Source organism: Psittacula echo (assembly GCF_963264785.1).
Source record: "Psittacula echo genome assembly, chromosome: 22".
NCBI classification, from domain to species: domain Eukaryota; kingdom Metazoa; phylum Chordata; class Aves; order Psittaciformes; family Psittacidae; genus Psittacula; species Psittacula echo.
The window spans coordinates 2,868,318-2,878,593 of NC_137758.1; the positions used below are offsets into that span (position 1 = coordinate 2,868,318).

Sequence of the window (10,276 nt, forward strand, 5' to 3'; positions counted from 1 at the left end):
GGCATTTCCTTCCAGCTGACATGGATAATGGTTGAATTCTGAACACCTGGCATGGTATGGATAAAAGCTGGTGGCTTTAGCAACTAAAGGAAAGAGCAGTGGGTTATATGTAAGGGGATGGTTTGAGCTTTGGTGGTGGGTGCCTGTGAGCTTGCTGTGGCATGGAAAGAGGCTGGAGTAGAGCTCTGAAGTAGAAGCAAGCAATATTCATTAGTAAGAGTAAGTATGAGGTGTGGCTTAATAATTGAAGATATGGAGAGAAAGGAAGAGTAGCTCAATGCTTTAAAAAGCTAGAGAAATGAAATAATTCTGGTTCTTTTAACTGAGAGTTTTAGGAATGAAATGTGAAAATGAGACAAATATGTGTATTTATATCTGTATGCATTTACTTGTTATCTTGATTGCTTTATATAGAGGGCTTTTCTCTATATAAAATATAGAGAATGTAAAATATATAGTAGGCATTCAACTAACTTTATTAGCAGATTTCTTCATGTGAGTGCTGTGTGCTCTGTTTTTCAGGGCTTGTTCTCTGCAGTTGGTGTTTGTCACCATGTCCCTTTTCTCTGAAACACTGGGTATCCCCAACAAGAAAGTCATATGAGCCCCAGCAGTGAACCCTGGCTTTCAAGTTCTTTGACATGAAGCTATTAGTGCAGAAGGACCCTGAGCATCTGGACTCTGGTCCTAAATAGGGCACAGCCTGGAACATCTGAAGGTCTCTGTGGCTCATAAGTGGGAATCTCCTAATGGTCTTAGCTATTTTTAAACCTGCCCGATGCCACACTTTATACTGCCCTAAGGCAGAGAAGGAACTCTACTATCACCAAGTGAGCACCTGAAGCTGTGGTGGTGAAAACTAGGAGGAAAAGAGAAAGAAGAAAGCAAAACATAAAGAAGGTGAAATAGTGAGACAATATTGACATCGAGTAAAGGCACAAGACAGCAAGAAGACCAAGAACAAGCAACTAAAGGTGACGAAAGGACGATACAAGCAAAGGGCTTTGGCAGGGTTTTCCTTTGGTTCTGTTTTCATCTTGCTTTACGGAGCAGAATGGGACAGCAATTCACCAATGCTGAAGGGGAGCAAACGGAGATTGACGTTGCAGAACTGCAGGAATGGTATAAGAAGTTTGTGGTTGAATGTCCCAGTGGGACCCTCTTTATGCACGAATTCAAGCGGTTCTTTGGGGTCCAGGATAACCATGAAGCAGCAGAGTACATTGAAAACATGTTCAGAGCTTTTGATAAGAATGGGGTAAGTGGTGAGGAGGTTTTGCAGTCATTTATCTAATAATTCATGTCTTTCTGCTGCTATTTGGAGGTGGGCTTGGTGGTGCTGAGGCGCTGGCCCAGGGTGCCCAGAGAAGCTGTGGCTGCCCCATCCCTGGCAGTGTTCAAGGCCAGGTTGGACACAGGGGCTTGGAGCAAGCTGCTCCAGTGGAAGGGGTCCCTGCCTGTGGCAGGGGTTGGAGCTGGATGAGGTTTGAGGTCCCTTCAACCTGAACCATTCCATGATTCTATGAACTTTGGGCAGCCGGTTTTTGAGACCGTGTTGAAAGAGCCTCAAATAGCCAACATGAGGCACAAATCTCTGCTATGATAGAAGGGGAATTATAGATGGAGGGAAGTCCTACTCAGGCTTCTATACACCGGAGGAAGTGTGTATATACAGTATGAGCAGGTGGCATGTAACAAAATGCTGATTTTAGCTGCGCTAAAGCAAAGGAATGCTGAACAATTGGGACATTCTGGTTTTAATTCCCATTGCTGTATTTGTTATCAGACACCTGGGAAAAGTGGGCTTTCTGGTTTAGTAGCAGTGCATGCATACCCATGTGCTGGTGTGAAAGAACCTAATACTACCCTGTGCTATTTTAGATACTCAAAACAAATGTCATTTGATTGCTTTTGTGTCGTCTTGAAATGGGTAAGCAATGCTTGCTTCATTTTTTCCCCCCAAAGCTCTTGGTCATGTTCAAAGTAGGGGGGTTGCTGTATATAACTGTAGGAAAAGGGGCAACAAGTCTGTCGTATCTCAGATACACCAATGTCCCTTAAGCTTCCTTTGCAACCGGTGACAAAATCACATGAAAGTGGCAGCAAAAGTCAGTTTGTCAGGAAGGATAAGGAAAAGCTCTGGAAGGTGTGGGCTGGTCAGGCCTGGTCTTGGAATTTGAAGTTGGCAAAGTCCTAATTCCTGCAAGTTATTGAAGGTCCAGGTCCCAGTCCTGTTTGGAAAGCTGTGCTGGAAGTGTTGCGGAGCAAGCGGTGGGCAGGAGGTGAAGTCCCATTCTGAGGGGTTCTAATGAGTCTGAAAATCCCTTTTTAAGGGATTCTGGTATTTGCATGTTTTTGGAACACCAAATTAGGCTCAGGCTCATGGTTTTTCTTGAGTGTACCTGTGGTATATAATCAGTTAAGCAGGACCTAACCATCTAAAGGACGATCAGTAATATGGTAAGAAACTCAATTGTTTCTTTATGCTTGCTGGCCTTCAAAGTCCGGTAGCAGCAGTGTTTGATCATGGTTGTGTTGTTGCAGAGCATTTCAATGCCAGGGAGAAGATGCACAGCCCAGACCTAGGGATTTGCTGATGGGGTGGGGAGGGCTGTAAAGTGATTTGGGGCCCTGGCTCATCCCTGGGGATGGTGTTGATCTGCATGAGGGGTGTCTGCCGGAGGCTGTGGAGGGAGCTCTGCATCCCTTCCATGGCTGAAGTCTTCCTCAGTTGAATCAAGATCAAACAAGAGGGAAGGATGGAGGAATGGGGTGATGGTTTGGTGTTGGTCTTGGTGATGAAGCAATTGAGGTCACTGAGAATGGCAAGCCCTTCCCAAAAAGTCACTACCTCCTGCTCTGATCCTCATCATGCAGCAGCTGCTTTCCTGTTTCAACAGGATAATACCATTGATTTTCTGGAATATGTAGCTGCCTTGAATCTTGTTTTACGAGGAAAACTGGAACACAAGCTGAGGTGGACATTCAAAGTGTATGACAAGGATGGGAATGGCTGCATAGATAAACCTGAGCTGTTGGAAATTGTTGAGGTAAGTAGGTATTGCCTCATCACTCATTTAAGCAATCACTGTTCTTTGGCAATGTACTGATGTACATGGGGTTTGTGATAATCAGGTTTCAAGGCAGCTGTGGGTAGTGAGGAAGTGAAAATGTCTGACCTTGGAGGAAGGGTTATGTGCTCAGTGGTTTGATGGAGCCTCATGGGGTGGTTGAGGAATCATTTTACCTGCTGCGGGCAGCCTGGCTCTGCTGCTGCTCAGAAGCAAGGCATCTGGGTGCTGTTGTGAAGTTCTTCTATCTCTGCTCTGCCTTTCCTCCTTCTTACACCAAAATCCATTGCACTAGCCAGCAGAAGAGGGTTTCACCCCATGCCTGTTACAGGAATCAACTTTCCTGCCTTAGTAGCTGGTGAGGATATAGAGAGGCACAAATTGGTGTGGAAATCCCTCCTGCAGTGATTGATTTCTGGGTTTCTGTTGTTCTGCACTTAGCTGTAACTAGTGACTGTGTGGAGGTGTGAGAGGAGGCATGGGGCTTAGCAGACAGTCACACACAGGGTACCTGGCTTCTTACTTTAGGTAAATGTCCTTAGGTAAGTATCTTGGTGCTTGTGCTATACTGCAAATGCTGACCCTTGCCCTGCACTACCCATGGGGCTCAGCCAATGGCTATCAGATACCTTAGGTGAAAACAGAAACTGGGTCTGTGGACAGACCCTTTTGGCCAGAAGGTGTGACCAGTTTGTTACCTGCAGCACCAGGAGCGTCTGGGGTGTGTGTCTGGGGCAGGTTCAATTATAGCTTTGAGGTCAGCCAGGAATTGGCCCGAGCTGTGTTAGGCTCTTCCTAATCCCCTCTCTGTTAAGAGTTCAGGCAAAACCTGTCAGCCTAAGGAGTGAAGTTAATAATGAGCAGGTGGAATAGATAAAATCTGTCCCTTTCCAGTGACAAAGTGGGTCAAAATGTGTGCTAATACAGGCTTGATCTTGTAGCTTGGGCACAGGTTCCTTGGGGGAGAAGGCAGGGTAAGTCCAGATGTGCCTGGCCTCAGATGTTAAGAAGAAATCATACTCCAAAGTCAGATTTTCCCAGCTGGGAAACCCTTTCCTTGTTCTTTGCAAAGGAACCCTGAGGTTTGACCAAGATGTGTAAGGAAAATAGGAGTGCAGTTGCTTCAAAGAGCAAATCCACAGTGTGTGGGAGCATAAGGTCAGAGGTTTCATTAAAGGTCTGAGGCTGCTGAGTGGCAGATCTTTCCAGAAAGGTTAAAACCACAGCCTTTGTATAAGACTTTTATGCTGCTGGGGAGATAATGAAGTTCACTGCTTTTCATTTTCCAGTCCTTCTCCTAATCTGTGAACTTCTTTTCAGTCCATCTACAAGCTGAAGAAAGTGTGTCGATCAGAGGTGGAGGAGAGGACCCCATTGCTCACACCAGAGGAGGTTGTGGACAGGATATTTCAGTTAGTGGATGAGAATGGGGATGGTAAGTGATCAATGGCTCAGATTGCATTCATGTGTAATGAGGTTATCTGTGCTGGGCAGGCTACTTTAATTATGCCTATCAAGAAATCACTTCGGGCTATTATGTTACTCATATTAGACACGTAGGGTTTGGTTCTGGTTTGTTTGTTGGAATCGGGGGGAAGTTGGTGCAGTAGGACAAAATAATTCTGTCTAATACAGAGGATTATATATGTGTATGCCTAACACACTATTTTGACTGGATTTTGATGCCACACACATCTCATCCTCTGAAAGCCTTCAGCAGCCAGAGTACAGGTCCCAGTCCCAGCACAAATAACTTGAGTAAAGACAGTAGCTCCAGGCAAATTGGAGCTTGCAGGATCAGACTTGCAGTCCTCCTGAAGAGCATGTGTAAGCTAATGCAGCATTCTACCTTAGCTGATGGGCTGGGGTAGGTGTGAATGCATTGGGTTCCAGCCTGGTGGTTTGTCTGTCAGCTAGCTGGGCTAACCTGCATGGAGAAATGAAGTACAGCTTTTGTCTTGTTAGCATATTTTCTGAAACATAGATGGATTTCTTTCCTGCCTTCCTCTTCTTGCCTTACTGGTCATGTTTTGTCTCCTCATCTTGTTCTCCTCATCTCATACACAGGGCAGCTGTCTCTCGACGAGTTCATTGATGGGGCCAGGAAAGACAAGTGGGTGATGAAGATGTTACAAATGGATGTAAACCCTGGGGGATGGATCTTGGAGCAGAGGAGAAAGAGTGCTTTGTTTTGAGAAAATTCAGGTTTGATACAGCTGAAAACGTGATGCTGACTACAACTGTGGCTCTCTTGCTCTAGGGTGGTAGTGGTTTTCCTTTTTAATACAATCTCGGCATCCAGATGAAAACTCAGTGGTTATCTCAATCTAAAACCCATGTGCTGCTGGTACCCCATGAATAAGTCAGTCTATGTACAGAATACCATGTCTGCCAGCTCTGGTTTTTGGTTTGCACCCCAAGGGACAGACATTGTGGCTTCCTGTAGTGGATCCTGAGCAGGGTTTTAGCCTGACGACAGATGGGATTGGGAAGTGACAGTGGTACTGTCTCCAGTGCAGACTAGTGTTGGCATCATTCATGCCTGCGAGATATGAACACATCAACCCAAAAGTAACAGCAGAAGAGGTGGTCTGGCAGGCTTCATACATCCAGGAAGTCTATATGTATGTTTAGTAGACTATACTGCTAATGTAAGATATTGAACACCAACAAATGACTATCAAGTGTGAGAACTGGATTATAAGCAGAGCCAGGCCAATATACAGTTGAAGAAAACAAGGTGTGGACTGGGAGGTGGAGAGGTAACTCCATCTTGCATCTCCATCCTGGGGACCAGACTCTGCTCCTTCTTTCTGTTCAGAGACCTGGGTTCTGTGTGGCTGGAACAAAGCTATTTCCAAACACTGAGCAGCAATAGAAATTGTACCTCTTCTTGACAGCCACTTGTAGAGGTCAGACTTGCACAAGTGTGGTTCTGCTCCTTTCGAGCCCCTGTTTCTCACTTGAATCATCACTCTAAACAGCTTTCCCTGCCCTGTGAAGACTGAATGAGCGTGAGGAGCTCCAGGACTTTCACTGCAGTGGGGCAAGTTTTGGGTGGAAGGAGAGAGAAGGGAAGAGCAGAGTTTTGCTCTCTGCAGTGAAAGGACTGGTGCTGCTTTATCAGCAGGACCACAGAATGGAGCAAGTGACAGAATCTGAGTTACTGAAGTGGTACAGTGGTTTTACACTGGACTTAATTTAGCCACAGGATATAGATATCAAGTTTGCGCAGTTGTAGGCTGAGCTGCTATTCTATCCCATATCCCTACATATATATGTGTATGTGGAAAGAGAATTTGGGTTGAAACAATGTTTTGGTTCACTTTAGTTGTTAGCAAGAAAATAACATGAGTTTTTTGTGGCTTAATTTTCCCATGGGATCAGTGGGCCAGCTCATACCCATGAAAAGATTTGCAATCCCTTTTTTGTGGCCTTTATGACTGTATTGTCTTTCATGAGTTGGTTAGCTTGCTTTGTCCTGGCAATTTAACCAATGGAGCAAATTCAGGAATATGAGGGATCCATAGGGATAAGGCACAATCGCTGCTAGAGTTCAAATGCACATTTCCGTGTCTAAATGGCCTTTTGAAGAGTGCTCTGGAAATGCACACCAGCTTGTGGCATGTTCACTTATCAAAGCTCATTAGACTTCCAGTTCATGCTGCTGTAAGGCAGCTGTTTAAAGCTCGTTCAGGTCAATAGTTGAACAGCCAAAGAGCTGGAAGAAAAACCTGACTTCTGACTTGAGAAGAAGAGGAGATCTCACTTGCCTGGAAGAAAAGATTCTCTTCACTGATTTTCCACCTTGTAGACAAATGTTTTCATGGGAAGATGCAAATCTCTACTTCCTTAATTGTCAGCATCTCGACCAACATAATACACTGCTGCTCGTGCAATTCTCATGTGGATACTTAGTGACTATAGCTGCATTCTGCAGGTTCACTTCAATGCTTTCAGTTCTCTTACTCTGTTCACATGGTCACATCAGGCAGAGGAGGAGCTGTTGGGTGTCCCCCATACCAGCAGTCCTCTGTTGGGGTGGTAGAGGGCATCCTAACACTGAGCACTTGGATGGGTGGTGGTAGAAGTTTTGTAACACATGGATTTAATAAAGGAATTGTGTATGAAAATTCTGCCTGGTTTGGAGTATTTATTTTCCCTCAGAATGAAGGCAAAGACCTGAGTATGGCCAAAACCGTAGTCTTTAGAACTGACTTAAGGAATTTAAGGAGGTTTTAAGTGTGACAGCTAACCTGGGTAAGACAACTGCAAGCTGGAGAAGACAGTGCCTGTTCTAACCCTGCCAGGACTGAAGCAGGAACCTTGAAGCATTTAGGACTCAGAGCACTGGATGTGGTAGTGGGTTGGTTCTATCTCCCCTGGCCTAGGAAGCCCCAGGATGGTGGCAATGCCCTTGGTGGATAAGGCCTGTGTTAGTGCTGGCATAACCCAGTGGAAAACCGTTCCTATTATCACTTGTGTAATCTTTTGTCAAGAAATCACAAGGTGCTTTAGTCTTGGTGCTATTTTTGAACCCATAGGTATAAACACTTTAATCTCCTCCCAAACTCAATGCAATGTTCCCATCAAGCTGCTGATGTCAGACCTTTTGCATAATCCATTTTCCAGACTTACAGCCCAGCTACAATTGGATTTGACTGATCGGATTTCTTTTGGGTCTAAATTGGGAGACAGGATGGCTTGGAAAAGGCAAGTGCCGTGTGATGCTCCTGAGCTTCTACCATCTGCTCTGTTGTTTGATGCCTCTGAAGGTGGAATAATCAGGTAAGGAAGCTGCAGGTGGGGCTGTTGCTGAAGTAGACTGATGGGGAGAGGCACCAGGGAGCAGGAGGAATCGTGTCTGGGGATACTCTGGGATATTTCTGGGGGAAGCACAGAGCTCTGCTTAGCATGCTCTTTATTTGCCTATGCTCTGAGAGGGGAGCTTCACCCACGGATAGCTGGGATTTGGTGGCTGCCCAGGGGAAGGGTTTGTGTCCAGGTCATTCCCAAAACACCCATGTGCAGCTTCCCCTAACAAATGTCACGTTGAACAGAACGGCTGTGCCAGGACTCATACAGCCTCTTGCTGGTCACTATAGGGACTTCTTGTGGTCTCACCACACTCGTTTTCTCACCATACCTGTGCTCAGGTCTGGCAGGAGGGGAAAAGATGACTTTCCTCCTCCTCTTCAAAGGCAAGTGCACCTCAAACTTAGAAGGTATCTCAAAGTATCTCATTACCCTTAAATACCCTGTATTTAGAACCCCAGCCTGGTTTGTGTTGGAAGGGACCTTAAAGCTCCTCCAGCTCCAACCCCTGCCATGTTCAGGGACACCTTCCACTGGAGCAGCTTGCTCCAAGCCCCTGTGTCCAACCTGGCCTTGAACACTGCCAGGGATGGGGCAGCCACAGCTTCTCTGGGCACCCTGGGCCAGCGCCTCAGCACCCTCACAGGGAAGAGCTTCTGCCTAAGAGCTCATCTCAGTCTCCTCTCTGGCAGCTTTATGATGCCAAAACAAAGGTTTCTGCACTTGCATGAGACAGCAAACGTGTCCTGCTGGAAGCAGAATGATTGAGCAGAAAAAAGCAGAACCTGCAATAACCTTGTAGAACAGCTTTATTAGTGCACTATGAGATTGGAAGTACAAAAGCTTCGTGGTAAAACACAGTCAAATGAAAAAATGCCCAGGAAAAATGGTCAGAAAGTTGCTTATGAATTGCAAGCACCCAATGCCAAATAACAAGGCTTTCAGCTAGCCAGGAGCTCCTTCCTGGTGTCCTGTATTGCCTCCCCATGAGGTGAGGCAATCCCTCTCTAGGAGCAGCCAAGGCACAGCCCCAGCTTGGTGTGGGGCTGAGGCTGCTGCTGTCACAGCCTTCTTGTGCGTGTGCTGGGACCTGGGCACAGCCCCTGCTCCTGGCACTGGCTATCAGCACCAGGAGTACAGTTCCTGTGTCCAGGATGCTCTAATAAGGAGTGACTGGGGTTTATTCCATAGGGCATGGTCCCTGAGCCCACTGTGCCATGGATGGTACCCATTGCCTGCTCAGGAGCACTCAGGTGCTTGCGGATGCTCATGGTGCGGACATGGTGTCTGGCCCATCTCTAGCAGCACAGCCCTTCAAACCGTGTGCAGTTTGCTGCTGTTGTAGTTAAAACCACTCGAGGGTGCCACAGAGTGTAACCTGGAGGAGAGGTTTTGTTGTGCAGCTGATGAGATATGCAGGAATCTTCTTACAAAGGTGCATGGCTTTTCCCTCTCAGGTTGCTGCCATCACAGCCCTTCCAGGTATTTCAAACAAATATTGAATCCCAGCCTGGTTTGGGTTGGAAGGGAGCTCAAAGCTCATCCAGCTCCAACCCCTGCCACAGGCAGGGACCCCTTCCACTAGAGCAGCTTGCTCCAAGCCCCTGTGTCCAACCTGGCCTTGAACACTGCCAGGGATGGGGCAGCCACAGCTTCTCTGGGCACCCTGGGCCAGCGCCTCAGCACCCTCACAGGGAAGAGCTTCCGCCTGAGATCTAATAACATGCCCTGAAAGTTCAGATAGTTGTTAAAAAAAGGCACCATTCTGTGTTTTTAATGCTTTAAAAACAAAGAGGAGCCGCTGCATTCACCACTCCCCTTTTCCTAGCTCATAGGTGTTTTTATCTCACATGATCACTAACGATTGCTAACAGGATAATAGCAAATCTAAGCAGAAACGGCTGAAAATGCTGATCTTGTGCTCTGGAAATGTGTGTGGAGAGAGAAGATTCAGGTCTGCTGTGCGGATTTTATACATGTGTCCTTTGGGGACCTCCTGCCACCAGGGCCAAATACCAGCAGCCCTGAGGCTCGTCCCCTGCAGACACTGGTGTTGGCCGCTGCTTGGTGTGAGTGTTGAGGCTCTCTCGGTGCATTATGTCCCTGCATCACACAAGAGGTCCCATTGGCAGTCCCAGGGGGAGATGTGTGCTTCCAGCACAATGAGCTGCCGTCACAGCACCCTTCTTCACTGCTGCACTGGGTAGGACCAGGGCAGAGCCCCAGACTCCCCTGAGCCATGTGCCGGGGGAGCAGTAGCTTAGGAGCAGCCCCTGGTCCCTATAGTCTATTGCTGGCTGCACTGGTGCTGGGGCAGCTCCCACAAACACATTTGTTTTAAGGATGCAAAGGGGGGGAAAGCAGAGATGAAGGGAAGGCATCCCGGGAGC

At 46.9% G+C, this 10,276-nt stretch overlaps 1 protein-coding gene across 1 annotated transcript; it reads left to right on the plus strand.

Moving 5' to 3' along the window:
- Positions 1-1,054: 1,054 nt before the first annotated feature.
- GUCA1B (guanylate cyclase activator 1B) lies at positions 1,055-5,266 on the plus strand (the record flags this gene model as incomplete). Its single annotated transcript, XM_080633047.1, has 4 exons — positions 1,055-1,258; positions 2,901-3,050; positions 4,392-4,506; positions 5,139-5,266. The coding sequence occupies 4 exons, from the start codon at positions 1,055-1,057 to the stop codon at positions 5,264-5,266; spliced, it is 597 nt and encodes a 198-aa protein (XP_080489173.1).
- Positions 5,267-10,276: the final 5,010 nt, after the last annotated feature.